Here is a 14,701-nt window from a genome sequence, read left to right as displayed (position 1 = left end):
CAAATCAGAAAGGAGTGTGTACACATTGGGGAGTTGAGGCCACCTGCGCGATGCCACGATGGTGGGAAGCTACCTGTGGGGTAAGGGTGGGGCCGTCACACACCACAAATAGTATTCACCCTCCATTTCAGGCTACCAGAGGCAGCTGAACTACAGGCACTCAGATGGCTCCTACAGCACCTTCGGACAACGTAACCAGGAGACAGGGAACACCTGGTGAGATTAATTCATTACTCTGTGTGTGTGTGTGTGTGTGTGTGTGTGTGTGTGTGTATGAATATGAAAGATAGACAGAGTAATTTCAAAATATACTTAGAGGTAAATGTTTTGGCTTCTGCCCTGATCTGTAGCTGTGATGTTAAATGGATACCAAGAGCGGAAGTTCGGAATGCTGGGAAATGAAAATTCCTAGGGGAAAATTCAAAAATTCCAAATACCCCCGTTTTCGTCTCCTTAGGGATTTTAATCTCCCAGCATTCTGAACTTCTGCTCTTTCTATCCATTTAAAATCACAGCTCCTGATGAGGGCAGAAGCTGACATGTTTATCTCTAAATATATTTTGAAATTATTCTGTTGTTAGTCTATTCATCTTTCTTACATATTTTAACTTAAGACTGACTGTGTCCATCCAGAGCCTCCTTGTTGCTTTGCTGTTGTGCCACTTTACCTTTATATATAGTGCAGAAAAGGGCAACTCAAATGATCAAGGGGTGGAACAACTCCCACATGAGGGAAGGTTAGAACAGCTGGGATTGCTGAGCTTGGAAAAAAGGAGGGGAAGGGGAGACATGAGAGAGGCCTACAGAATTATGCATGGGGTGGAGAATGTGGAGAGGGAGACAATTATCTCCCTCTCTCAGAATACTGGAACCCACACAGGTCATCTCATGAAGCTGATGGGTGGGGGATTCAGGATAAAAGGAAGGACTTCTCCACACAGCACATAGTTAATCTGTGGAATTCGCCACCACAGGTTGTAGTGATGGCCACCAATTAGGATGACTTTAAAAGGGGGCTAGACAAATTCCTGGAGGAGAAGGCTATCAGTGGCTACTAGTCCTGGTGGCTATGTGCCACCTCCAGTATCAGAGGCAGTATGACTGTGTACACAAGTGGGGAACATGGGCAGGAGGGTGCCGTTGCACTCGTGTCCTGCTTCTGGGTTCCCGGTTGACAGCTGGTCGGCCACTGTGTGAACAGAATGCTGGACTAGATGGAGCCTGTTTTGCCAAGGGCAAAGAGGTTCTTTTAGGGTTCAGACATACTCAGAAGTGAGTAAGCGTCAAAGGTGTATTTAACTAGCAGGCGGAACATCACAGCTAAACAAAGGATGTTATAAATCTAAGCCGAGCAAGATACCTTGCTCCTCCGTTCTGCTGTCAGGAACCCCAGGTAACGACAGCAAAGAGACGCCTTTCGTCCAGTGCAAAGCACCTCTGCGTGGCCCCATTCTGCACCGAAGCACCATCGGGTGACGCTCTGGAGGGACTTATATACCCCAAATCTCCCGCGGCTACATGCTGTCTTTCCCAGCTCTGCAATCAATCACATCTGTTGAGATGGTCTGTTTAGGCATTTTTTCTCTTACCCCAAAGATAAGTTAAATCAGGTGGACCGCAGCCAAAGAGATCCTCCCTGCCTTCCAAGGCCGTCCTGCCTTGTTTGAAAATCAAGGAGTCAGGGCAAGAAGCTAGAAGGTTCTTGACTCCTAAGAGGCCTGGTTTTTAAGGTCTCACATGAGGTTCAGGCATAAAAGAGGCAGTTGTAGCATGTCACACTGTCTCCTCGGTATACAAAGGTCTTCCGGGGAATTTTCCTCTACAGACCCTTCATCTGATCCAGCAGGCCTCTTCTTAGTTTCGTGTGTGTGTGTGTGCGCGCACGCGCGCATGCGTGTATCCTGCTTTAGCTGCTAAAAAGCAATCAAGTGCACAATTCAAAACAATAGAAACAGCACCCGTGCTGAGAGCAGAATGCAAAGAAAACGTATTGTGCACTCCAGAGGCACGCGCAAGCCCAGCCTCTGTGCGCATCACACTCCTTGTGGAAGGACGGGCATTTTGCATCTTGCCAGCCCTGAAGCCCCTTGCTAGCCTGTTAAGGCAGGAATTGATGCCTTCTGGCGGGATTTCAGGTTGAACAATAACTGAGGAGCCATGGGGCAAAAACCCGAAGGCTGTCTTCCCAGAACAGCAGGCCCTGTTTATACCATATGAAGGAGGCGTCTCCTTGCATGGCAATGAGGCCACCTGAAGGAGAGTTCACTGCAGCCAGTCTCTCTTGGCAGGCATGTTATGGGGAAGAGGAAGGGAAGGGCTAACTCTCTGCTCTGGCTTGGGCTTGTCTTGCAGGCTGACGGCTTTTGTGCTCAAGTCCTTTGCTCAGGCCAGGCGCCACACCTATATAGAAGAGAGGCACATCACAGATGCTCTGGCTGCGCTGGCCATCCGGCAGAAGGAAAACGGCTGCTTCCTGAGCACCGGATCCCTCCTGAACAATGCCCTAAAGGTAAGCTGCAGGCGGAGGCGAGGTCATTGTCTGTTAGCATAGAAGAGGTTAGAATCTGCTTGGCATGACAAGTGCGAACATGGTCTTCCCCAACCTGAAGCCCACTGGAGGTGAGGGACTGCAGGCCCCAATCCTTCTAGGTTTTCAGTGCCTACTGAAGACATGCTCTTTCCAGCAATCATTCCAAGGGAGGTTATCTTGTCTCCTGTATACAGTAATATTATGGCGTATTTGATTATGATTTTATACTCTATTTTTTACATTAATTTATTTATTACATTTCTATACTGCCCAATAGCCAAAGCTCTCTGAGGGGTTCACAACAAGTAAAATCATAAAATGCAACATTACATGAATTATGCAAATTTAAAAGTTTAAAACCACAGTATAAAATAGAAGTAAGAGCCAAAATAAATCTAGCAGAAATAAAAAGATTTAAAATACAGTAACAGATTTAAAGCAGCAACTGAAAGGTTAAATGCCTGGGAAACTAGGTCTTCACCTGGCTCTGGAAAGAGCACAACGTAGGTGTCAGGTGAGCCTCTCTGGGAAGCTCATTGCACAACCAGGGTGCCACTACAGAAAAGGCCCTCTTCTTAGTAGCCACCTACCCCACTTCCTCTAGTAGGGACTCCTGGAGAAGGACCGCTGAGGATGATCTTAGAGTCCAGGCAGGAATACATGGGACATCACTGAGACATTTCTATTAATGTAAGCGATTCATATATATGGTCAAAGAAATAAAGAAGGTGGCAACAAGTTGTTAGATTTTTACCCTGGTGGGAGGTGCGTATTGCATTTTCTATCTCAAGCATCAAAAAGTCTTGGATGGTGCTCAGTCTGAGAGTCTTGGAGGCTGTACTGGGTCAGTGAAGCAGAGACGTAAGGGGAATTAACAAGCGCATGGGTGCTCCCACCCTTATGAACAGTCAGGAAAGTATGTGCTCTTAGCATGTGAGAACGGTAGAATATTGATCTTGGAAGGAGTCTGTGGAGATGACGAAGGACTGCTGTGTCTTGCCTGGAGCTGATGTCTGCTTTCCTGCTTTCCTACAGGGTGGGGTTGATGATGAGGTCACTCTCTCTGCCTACATCACCATCGCTTTGCTGGAGATTCCTCTGCCAGTCACTGTAAGTACCCACATCCCCAAAGTCTCTGGGTGGTTCACAAAAATCAAACCCTTAAAACACAACATGATAAAACAACATCATATGATTTTGACGACAGGGCTAAGATTGTCTTCTTCCAATCCAGCAGTATGTCACTTTCAGAGGGGTGGCATTTGTGCTGGTAGCCCAGACACTCTGTGTGTGCGTGTATGTGTGTGTGTGTGTGTGTAGATATGTTTGCCGTTGAGACCTGCATCTGCAATGGATGGTTTTAGTTGTTGCTATTTCACTCCCTTTTCAGCCCTTGCTCTGTGTGTTGTTGGGAAGAATATTTATGGTTAAACTATAAGCTGACTGACTGAATTTATCCCAGAATGGGCCTTAAAGTCCTGTTGAGAATCCTGCCCACGTGCCCCCGGCTCCCCAGAATCTGTAATGGGGCCCCTGAGGTCAATCTGCACATGCCCAGAAGCACCGCCTCCTCCTCCAGACTAATCTCCCGGTGTCAGCCACTTCCCCGCCCTCTCTCTTTGCCGTTCTTCTGCCGGTCCAGCTTAGATGATGAGCCCCCTGGGAAAGGAAGCATCCTGATGTTGTTCTGTCCAGCCCCACATGGTGAGCAGGATGGGGCCATTCAGGCCAAGCCAACCACTGTGGTCTCACCAGGTTTTGAACACTGCCACAACGGCTTGGACCTTTCTAGGGGGGCACATTTGGAGTAATGAGGGAGAGTGTTGTGGGCACCCTTACAAAATGTTTGCCATGAATTGGGGCTTGCCCATCCACAAAACAGCTGCCACACTGGGCATGGCGGTCATGAGGAAGCGAACTGCAGAATGCCAGCCTGCCCGTAAATGTAAAAAAAAATAAAATAAATAAAAAACGAAATAAACATCGGTTGGGGCAGAGAGCCTGCTGGGTCCCAAGAGAAGTGTGTTTGCCCATGTTTTGGAGACACTTTGCCCATGCTGGAGAGCCAGGCTTAGAATACGCCTCTCCTTCCTCTCTCCCCAGCACTCCGTGGTGCGTAATGCTTTGTTCTGCTTGGAGACGGCGGCGCAGGCCAAACAGGTCCATGTTTACACCCAGGCCTTGATGGCATACGCCTTTACCCTGGCAGGAAGAGACGACAAGAGGCAAGAGGCGCTGCACATCCTGGATGAGGCAGCTGTGAAAGGAGGTGAGAAGGAAGCTCTCGGTGTGGGATGGGGCTTTGTCAACAGCCTCTGTGGCTCTTCCCCCCCGCCTCCCTTGCTGGTGCTGGGATGTGCCTGTTGCTCCTTCCTGTTACTTCTGCATGCGATCAACCAGCATCGCCTTCTCCCCTCTACTGGACTGATTTGCCTCAGAAATGAGAGGGGGTAGAGCATTTATTTAAGAATTTGTCACCCGTTATCCACGATGAACAGGAAATGGCTTAAAAACAGGGCCTTCTCTGTGGCAGCCTCCTATCTGTGAACTCCCTCCATTCACAGATGTATGGTTGGCCCCATTCACTCTGGATTTTAAACAGGCCTTGAAAACCCATTTGTTTGAAATCGCTTTTAACAGAGGTGTTTTCTAGTTGAAATTTAATGGAGGAATGGGCCGCTTGTCTCCCTCAAGACGTTCCTACAACTCCCATCAGCCCCAGCCAGCATAGTGAATGGTGAGGGAGCATGGGAGCAGTAGGCCAGAACATCTGGAGAGCCATATGTTGCTTACACCTGATTTAATGGCTTTTGTTAGTGCTGGTTTTTTATTAATGGTTTTCTTAGTTTTATTGGCTGTGGGGCTGAACTTGGAGGCGTTTTACCTGCTCTTTTAAATAGTAACATTTTATGGAATGTATACTGCAGTTCTATGTTCATTTTTATATAAGCCACCTTTGGAGGGCTTTTTGTCCTGACGGGCAGCCTAGAAATATTTTAACTGAACAAAACATGCTAAAAGGGATGCAAAATGCGTGAGTGAGATGTGGCTGAGCCCAGGATCTGTGAGTAGAGAAACGATCCTGGATTCAGATCTCACCAAGCAAGACGGGGATGATAATTTCTTCATTGGCCCTGAGGGCTGAACTACGCAATACAGTAAATGCAGAGGGTGCAGGTGATCCCCACCACGTTGTTTACCCGAGTGTAACAGGCCCAATCTGGATCAGGGCCACTGCGTGCACCTGGAAGTTTATACATTCCCACCCAGCCACTTTTTTGTGTGGTTGTTTTTACAAAATCCCCCCCCCCGCCCCCGACTCACTAAAAAGAGAACACGACCCTCCATTGGCACCAAGGGAGGTTTCGTCCTCTGTCCCTGTCCTACGGAGGGGTGAATTGTGTGTGTGTGTGTGTGTGTGTGTGGGGAGTGGCTGGGTTGGAAGGTTTAAATCTCTCCTGCCTACATGCAGTGATCCTGATCAGACCCACACTTACATGAAGGTAAACTAAACTGTGAGGACCAGCTGCACATTAGGTGAGTGACGTAGTGTGTCGTTTAGCCCCGAGAGAGAGAGTGTGAAGTGCTCTGCACACCCAGACTTGCGATGTGTGTGTCTGCTAAGCATTGTGACGATACCGCGCCCCTAATATTCTGTGATGGGGATCCTCTGTTCTTCCGTGGTCGGGAGTGGAAGGATCGGAACAGCAGCTGAGGTATGCGTGTGGCAAGCCTCCCTGGCACTGTTTCTGTTGGAGTCTGATGGCTGACCATGCAGAAGAGGGAGGGGAGGGGCGGGGAGACCGTTGTCAAGGCCGGCGTCAAGGCTGGGCAGCTGCCAAGGCCCACACCCCAGCAGGGGCCCACTGGCAAGAGCCCCCTGGACCTGCTCCTCCTCTTCACCGCTGCGACGCGCTCGTCCCCCCGACTCTCGCTCTGGCCCAGGCAAGGTGGTGGCGAGAAGGAGGGGCAGGACATGCCGATGTGCTCGCTGGTTCTCTGCCTGTCCAGCAAGCAAGCGGTAGCCGTAAAAAGGCGAGGAGCAACAGCAGCTGGGACGGCGGTGATGAGGAGAGAGAGCCACTGGGGGCCAGGCACTGGGGTGTCTTGCCCAAGGCGCCTCCGAAACCTGGAGCCAACACTGACCTTTGTCATGGAAAGAAGCATCCTGGCCAGTTTCGGGGTTTCATTAGTCCTCTTAAAAGGTGGAGAGAAGCAGCCACTTTAAGCCTGATGTAGAAAAAGCCCTTAGCTGTGCCTGGAAGACCTGAGTCGAATGCTAATAATTCCTTCCACCTCCGAAGCCGATGGCTCCACTCACTGGCAGCGGCCTGAGAAGCCAGAGGAGACGGACAACTCTCTCCGCTATCAGCCCCGAGCTCCCTCCGCAGAGGTGGAGATGACAGCTTATGTGCTCCTTGCTCTTGTGACCAAACAGCCAGCACCATCCCCAGAAGAACTGGCGGCAGCCAGCAACATCGTCAAATGGCTCAGCAGGCAGCAGAATCCGAATGGGGGCTTCTCTTCGACACAGGTCTGTCCCTTCCCTCCCTGGTCCAGGTGCCGGAGGAGGCTGGGAGGGGTGGGGCACAGCCAGGGCTGCCCCTTTCCCCAGCCCCAGCCCCTTTTCCCTGACCGCTGACCATTTGGTTGTTCCCAGCTTTTGAGCATTTCCCCCCCTGTTCCAAAAGCTTGGAATCCCTCTCCTCAGGCAGTGAGAGCTTTAAGCTAAAACGCGCTGGTATTTCTGGGGTTTGGGACCTTGCCCCTTTAGCCTTCGGCCCTGCCCACACCTGGAATGCGGCCCCCGAGAGCTTCCCCAAAGTGGGATCTGGCCCTTCAGCTAAAGGAGGTTCAACACCCCTGGTCTAGAGGAACGGAGAGGTCAGGATCGTTGTAGATGCCTCCACAGTTGGGGTTTCTTGGCCCAGGATGCAAACGGCAACACCCATTCGAGGCAAACTGTTAGTCCCCCATGGCATAAGGGCAGATGAGGGTCTGAGCTCAATGTCCACATCCCTGGGAAAGTCTCCCTCACCTGGGTCTCTGTTTCAGGACACTGTGGTGGCGCTTCAGGGCCTCTCCAGGTTTGCGGCTGTAACCTTCTCCAGGGTTAAGCTAGGCGCAGCAGCGAGCTTGAGCGCTGGAGAGGACACTTTGCACACGTTCCAGGTGGACAGCACCAACCGGCTGCTGCTTCAGTGCCATCCCATGCCCAAAGTGCCCGGGGACTATGAGGCAAAGGTGACCGGACATGGGTGCATCTATTTGCAGGTGAGTGTTCCAGGAAACCACTCTCCGTTCCCCCGGAGGCTCGGGGGGGGCAGGGAGGGAGGAGCACGGGCCGAGGAAGGACGGATGGGAGAGCGAGGGCGAGTGTGGAGCGGGGTGGAGCAGCTCAGCTGGAGGAGCCCGGGGAAGGGAGGGGGAGGGAAGGGGGAGGCGACGGGCACCCTGGTGGCACCTGTGCCTGTGGCTGTGTGCAAGGAAGAGCTACGGCATGGATCCACGGAAGACCTGCCTTGCGGCAGAGAGCGGTGTCTGATAGTGGCAGGTGCTGGACAAACCCACCCCTTCCGTCGCTGCAGAGCGTAAGGCAAGGGTGGCAACTTCGGGAGGTCTGGGAGCTATTCCCCCCCCCCCGATGGCTGCAGCCTGCCAGGTGAACTGAACATGATTTTAAAAATCTCTCTCACCTGAAAACATGCCATCCAGAGCACTACAGAATACAAAAAGGGTCAAATTTAGCTTGTTTCCAGGCCAACCTTGACCCTTTTAGAGCTCTGTAACAGCTTCGTATTACAGCTACGATGCCTTTTCCCCCCATGAAAAATACATACTTTAAAATGCATTTTTGGGCAGGGCAGCAGGGGCCACAGCTGGGGGTTGACGGGGGACACATGTGGGCTGCAGGCTGCATGCTACCCGCCCCTGGTGTAAGGGGTCAGTTGGCCCAAAATCACACCGCTGAAGTCGCACAGGTCGGCCGTGTCAGTAGCGCAAATGTGGCCCGTCCTGCTGAGGATGAGCTCCTCCTGGTGGAGTCTGCAGGAAGCAAGCTGGGCAGCGGTCTGGGGCAGCCAGGATCCAGGGGCCGGTGGGCAGAAGCAGTGTGGCAGCTCAGCAGCTCAGGGAACAAGAGCGGTCAGAGGCACGGCCCCAAAGAACAGACGACTTACTCTGACAAGGGCTGGGTGGTGGCCGAGCTCTTAGACAGTCCCTCAGCCTGGCTCTCCCTCCCGGGACATTGCCTCTGTGTTCATTGTCGGTGCATTATGCTTGCCATCGCGCACAGGTCCAGTGGCATGGGAGCCTCTGTCACTGGGGATGAGGCCCCCTCGGTAGGGCACGGTGCAGGGACGGCAGCTGCCGGGGGTCTGGGTTTGGGTCCTCAGAGTCAGAAGATTCCAGGCTGCTTCAGTGGTGCCAGGGCCCAGATCCAGCACCTTAGTGGCCTGTGCCACAGGCCTCCCTCCCTCTCAGTCACTGTCCAATCAGTCCTGGAAGGCTAGGCCGTGACAGTCACGGCCACAGAGAGAGACGCACTGATGTGCCGCTTCGTTCCCAGACCACCTTGAAGTACAACGTGCTGCCCCACCGGGAGGGTGCGCCGTTTGAGCTGGAGGTGCACACGGTTCCCGAGACCTGCATTGGACCCAAGGCCGAGAGGACATTTGACATCGCTATAAATGTCAGGTAATCCCTGCACGGGCCGAGGCTGAGTGGGATCCGGGCCACTGCGTCGGCACCTGGGCTGGGCAGGGGGAGAAGGGTGCCCGTTGGGGCTGAAGGGCAGCTGCATCCTTTCCAGAGCTTGAACAGGCCCAGAAAAGGCCTGCCCCAGACTTTCCAGAATGTCAGCTGATAGAAATGTATACAAACGGAGCCAGTGTGGTGTCATGGAAACCTGGACTGGGGAGACCTGGGCTCACCCCCCTGCCTTGCCAGCGAAACTCACTGGGTGTCCTTGGAAAGGTCCGCGTTCTCTCTTGGGAGAATAATGTGAGGGAAATTCCCTTGTAAGCTGCTGTGAGCTCCACGAAGGCAGTGTGTGGTGGAAATGTAATTGCTTCAATACAATCTTCCCAATGGCCACGGCAGCTGGGAATGATGGGTGTCGTGCCCTCACACCAGCAGGTTCCGGGATGCTGATAGAACATGCATCGCTTTCTCTCCCATACTGTAGGGATGTATGAAACCCCACTTACCTGGCTCCGCCGGGGTCCGCTGGGGGGGGGGAGGCGCTCCGTCCCTCCCCCCGGAATCCTGGCCGGCCGGCTCCGCTCCGCAGGGATTCCGTGGAGCCACCGGCCGGCTCCGCCAGCAGCCGGACATCCAGCCGCTGGCTAGCAGGGACGCAAATGGCAGCGGCCATAGCCGCTGCCGTTTGTGTCCCTGAATTCAGCCATGATAGGCTACGTAAAGACTTATGTAGCCTATCACGTCTGGGTTAATAAAAAACAAAATGCGTACGCAAATGCGTAGACTAAGACAAGAAAGGGGAACGCAAATAGCGTAGCGGAAGCTATTTGCATTCCCCTTTATTTTCACCGTCTTAGTCTACGTAAATATTTATGTAGACTAAGATGGCCAAAAATAAGGAACGCAAATGGCCGTGGCCATAGCCACGGCCATTTGCATATGCTTTTTGTTTTTGTTTTTAACCCAGACGTGATAGGCTTCGAAAGTCTTTACGTAGCCTATCACTATGGGGGGGGGGGGGAAACAGACTGCAAATGGTGGCGGCAGCCGGTCGGAAGTCCAGCCGCCGCAGCCGCCACTGGAGCCGCCGCCGTCCGGAACATCCGACCCAGGTAAGTCTCGTTCCGGGGGGGATCCGCAGGGGAGTAGGGGGGCGCAGGCTGTTCTGCCACGGAGTTCGGGGGGCCGAATGCACTGGCATTCAGCCTCACCGAGATCCGTGGCAGAATTCTCTGACATCCCTACCATACTGTTCCTCAGAGGGAATACGATGTTTTCCTGGCTGGTGCGAGGAGGCAGCCGCAACCACAGGCAGCGAGAGGGGACAGCCTGCTGCTCCGGGTGCCTCCTGGGACCAGTCTTCCCAGGCAATTTGCTGTGGAGGGGGAGCACTTTGAGGTCATTTGCGACACAGGACGTCATTGCTAGGGATGGCGTGGGAGTCGGTGGAAGGGGTGGAGTCCGACGGATTCCCACCCGTCCAGCCCCCACTCGCCGAGCTGTGGGGTGCTGGTGGACCCAACCACCAAGCACCCTGCGGCTTGGCAAGTGGCTGGGAGTGCCACCGAGAGCTGTCCGGCCTCCGCCGGCTGCCAAGGAAAGGAAACCCTTGACAACTGGTGTGGGCAGAAGGGGCCTCAGCAGCATCCCAGCGCCCTTTGTTCCTCCTCCTGAGGTGGACAGGACTGGAGTGTTGGGGGGTGGCCATGCCGGGACCTGTCTTGCCTCCACCAGCTGTCAAGGAAGCTCTCCCACGCTGGAGGCATTCAAGACGGGGCTGGACAGCCACCTGCCAGGGGTGCTCTGACTTGGATTCCTGCACTGAGCAGGGGGTTGGACTCGATGGCCTTGTAGGCCCCTTCCAGCCCTACTGTTCTATGATTCTATGATTCTATGATACGGCGGCTGCGCCCCTTCCTTCTTGACCATCTGCTCAGTGGGCAGGCGGGTACGGTCAACAGGGAGGCTCGCCAAGAGGGTCTGGGCCATGCGAGCGCGGGCATGGGGAGCTTGTTGAGCTCCCCCACGCCCCGGACAGAGATGGGTCCATCCATCCCTAGTCATTGCCAATCCACAGCAAAGCTGTTTCTTCCCTCTGGAAAAGGTGCAGCTTCTGAAAGTCCTTTTACTGCATCTTTGCAGCTCCCATGTGGTTATGCCATAGTGTGCCATGTGTCAGGGGTGTTTTTGAGTGCAGGGAGTGGAATAGCAGTTCAAATTCTGAAGGAGAGCCCTCAGACATGGGGGAGGTGTTTTCCCAGGCTAGTCCAGATGTGAGTAGGCCTGCTTCTGAGGTTACAAATGTACAGATGGCTGAGCTCGAGGGTCCCTCCTCACCGCCCTCCCCGTAAAAGGCAGTGAACAGGAGGTTGACCTAACAGATGCCAGGCGCAGGCGCAGAGCAGAGAGAGAGAAGGCAGGGGTGGAACTTAGATGGTCTACCCAATTGGCCTTGCGTGAGAAGCTGCGCTTAGAGGCCTCACGAGAAGGGAGGGACCTCCCTGCTTTAAGTTAGGCTAGTGAGACCACCTCCCTCTACAAATGGTGGGCAACTCTCGTAAATTGCATTTGGATCCCCTGAAGGCATTCCTTGTAGGCGGAGAGTTTCTCTGAAAATTTGCATCTGTATGACCCTGTGAAGTAATGGATTAAAAGCTGTAGACTGAAGCCTCTTGTTTGTGTATGTTTGGGCATTGAAGTGAGGTGGCCGCTCAGGGAATCGTGACACCATGTCCCCCTGCATTAAATCCTGGGCGTGTCTCTGGTGACCTGGCAGTGATGTGGTCAAGGAGGTGGGATGCCCCATTTCCTCCTCTTTCCCCAGGAGTGTAGTAGCGATCCCTCACAATACTGCAAGACGGGGGACCTTCATTCACCTTAGGTGGCCTGCTTATACTCTTTAACGTATCCCCCCTCCCCCTGCCACCTTCTGTGCCTGTTTCCTTGGAAGTAAGGAACAAATCTTACTCCCCTGCGGTGAATCTTTGAAATATCTCAATGCATGTGGAGCCATGGTGTATCACTAAAGTGCTAAAGGGTTAAAGTGCTGCAGCAAGAATGGACTTCCATGCTTCACTAACCAACATCCCAATCTTCATTTCCTTCTAAACAAACAAGAAGCCTGTTAAAGGTTTCCCCCTGGCAGACAGCAACTCAGTGGCCTTTATTCCCAAGGGTGTCTCATGTTCCATTGCTTAGTACCTAATAGAAACCGGACGGCGGTTCTGGGGGTGGCTGTTCAGGGACAGGGGGCACCAGCGTTGAGTACATGTCTGTGAATCTGTTTCCTTTTCCTCTTGGTCTCCCAGTTACACTGGCAAGCGCCACGTCTCCAACATGGCGATTGTTGACGTGAAGATGCTCTCAGGACATGTCCCGGTGAAAGCATCTGTCAGGAAGGTAACGGCCCTGTGTGTGTGTCCGCCCCCACCCCAGAGATAATGGGAGGCCTAAGGAAACGAGAACTCCCTTGCTGGATCTCTCCTGTGACAGCCAGCCAGATACCTCTGGGAGGCTCATGAGAGGGACACAAAGGTGGTGGCCTCCTTCTATTGTTTCTCTCATGCTTTGGCTACTCGGAGGTAGTCTTCCCTTGCACAGAGAGGCTCCATTAAGCTATCGCAGCTGATGAATGTTGATATCCCGAACATCCGTGCCTTTGTCCAACTCAGATAGCAGCCAGTAGCCTCACATGCTGGGCCAAGGGCATCTCACAGGCCAGCCTGAAGAGGCTGCCCTTTCCCCCACCTTAAAGCGCCCTCTGCTCCGTTCCCTTGAGATTTCAGATGATGGCAGGGATGGTGGCTTGATTCCATTGCTCAACAACAACAATAAAACTCCCTCCACTTTGCTTCCTGCAGCTGCAACAGCAAAGTCATGTCAAGAGGACCGAAGTGACCACTGGACATGTCCTGCTGTATCTGGATCAGGTGTGTGAGCGAGAGGGGAGAGGTGCAGGGACAAGAGAGCCGTTCCTTTGGGAGGGCTGGTGGGCACGGTGAGGGGAGGAGGCTTTCCCTCTTCCCCCCGGCTTATTTTCCCGCAACCTGGGAAACAGGAGGGCATTGACGAGCTGCTGATGAGTTGAGCTGCTCTGACTGGCCCTCGCACCCTCATATATTTGAATGCAAACATACCCAATTTCACATTTACAAACCACTCTGTGAACTGGAATTCGCACTTCCCCGAATTTTACAGTGGCGTTCACCAGTCAAAAGATAGGTACAAAAATACACACATGAGGGGAAATAATGTGAAAAATGCATTATAATGGGGAAACGGTGTGCAAAAAATGTGCACAAAAATGCTCACCAATTTTCATGCAGGCTTTTTTTTTTATTCTTGAAGTTCAGGATGAACCGAACTTAAGAGTGGAAAAATGAGAAATGGAGAGAAACCAGACCGAGAGAATTGTCCCTCCCTCCCCTGCCCTCCTTGCGATACAGGCCTTTTTCTCTTCGCTCCCCACATTGCAGAATGTACTCTGATGGTTTTGTCTGAGAGACAAGCTGAATGTCTCCTTCCTCTGTCCCCACTTTGCCATTTTCCAGAGATCAGGAGGTGAAGGAGAAATGGATGCAGTTCTCCTGCCCTCCCCCTTCTCCACCTCACCCACACCCGGGAGGAAGGGAGGATTCCGGGTGCTGCTTTTGTTGTCCTCCCTTAGCGAAGAAAGAGGGACGCTGTAGAAAGCAACGGCCTTCCGCTCTTAGAGTGATGGGGTGCTTCCCCAGGAGAGGGCTGGGCCAGGTTTTAATTTATTATTGATGTATTTAAAATGAATTTTAGGCCAGAAAAAAGAACTCTACCTTCTTTAAGGGTAGAATCCTCTCGGGGTGGTGCATGAGATAAGAACAACACCAAAAGATGCAAAAACAAATAGAAAGCAGTACATATTCAATATAATACTATGAAAAACCCACTATAAAAACAGATAACATCAATAAAACCTGTGGCCCACAGACTATGGAATGACCAGAAAAAACAAGTGGGTCTTCGGAGGTTTCCTGAGCACCTGCAAAGAAGGGGCTTGATGAACCCCAGACAGAAGCCAGTTCCAGAGGTGTGGGGCCACCACAGAGAAGGCCCTCTCCCTTGTACTCACCAGCCTAAACGCCCCTGGTGCCGGGCAGGTGAGAAGGGCCTCTGCTGAGGGCCTCAGAGTACGGGCCGGCTGGTACAGAACAAGGCAGTCCTTCAAGTACCTTGGGCCCAAACCATGTACAGCTTTGAAGGTTAAAACCAGCCCTTTACATTTGGCCTGGAAATGCACTGGCAGCCAATGCAGCTGGAGCAGTTCCGGTGTCACCTGAGCAGACCTCCCAGCCCCCAGATTCTCTTCTTGAGGGAGCCGACCGTTCCTGTGGGCAAGCCGCAGGTGTGCAATACGTATCCACTGAGGAGGGGCCCACCTCAGAGGGAGTAAGCAAACCTCCAAGCGCACTGCGGAGAAGGCAAACCTGAGGGTGT

At 52.8% G+C, this 14,701-nt stretch overlaps 1 protein-coding gene across 1 annotated transcript in view; it reads left to right on the top strand.

Moving 5' to 3' along the window:
- Nucleotides 1-14,701, top strand: part of LOC146356366 (alpha-2-macroglobulin-like) — a 77,320-nt gene that overhangs the window by 58,881 nt on the left and 3,738 nt on the right. The window contains exons 26-34 of the mRNA XM_084841099.1: nucleotides 132-216; nucleotides 2,353-2,509; nucleotides 3,566-3,640; nucleotides 4,634-4,799; nucleotides 6,835-7,064; nucleotides 7,586-7,804; nucleotides 9,099-9,226; nucleotides 12,541-12,631; nucleotides 13,093-13,161. Coding sequence (XP_084697225.1) covers nucleotides 132-216; nucleotides 2,353-2,509; nucleotides 3,566-3,640; nucleotides 4,634-4,799; nucleotides 6,835-7,064; nucleotides 7,586-7,804; nucleotides 9,099-9,226; nucleotides 12,541-12,631; nucleotides 13,093-13,161 — 1,220 coding nt within the window. The remainder of the gene's footprint in view (nucleotides 1-131; nucleotides 217-2,352; nucleotides 2,510-3,565; nucleotides 3,641-4,633; nucleotides 4,800-6,834; nucleotides 7,065-7,585; nucleotides 7,805-9,098; nucleotides 9,227-12,540; nucleotides 12,632-13,092; nucleotides 13,162-14,701) is intronic.

The sequence above is a fragment of the Heloderma suspectum genome, chromosome 2 (assembly GCF_057233095.1).
Source record: "Heloderma suspectum isolate Gila_16-S chromosome 2, 16-S_ref, whole genome shotgun sequence".
NCBI classification, from domain to species: Eukaryota; Metazoa; Chordata; class Lepidosauria; order Squamata; family Helodermatidae; genus Heloderma; species Heloderma suspectum.
Note: the sequence above shows the minus strand (reverse complement) of the source record. Positions and strands in the feature narration are given on the sequence as shown.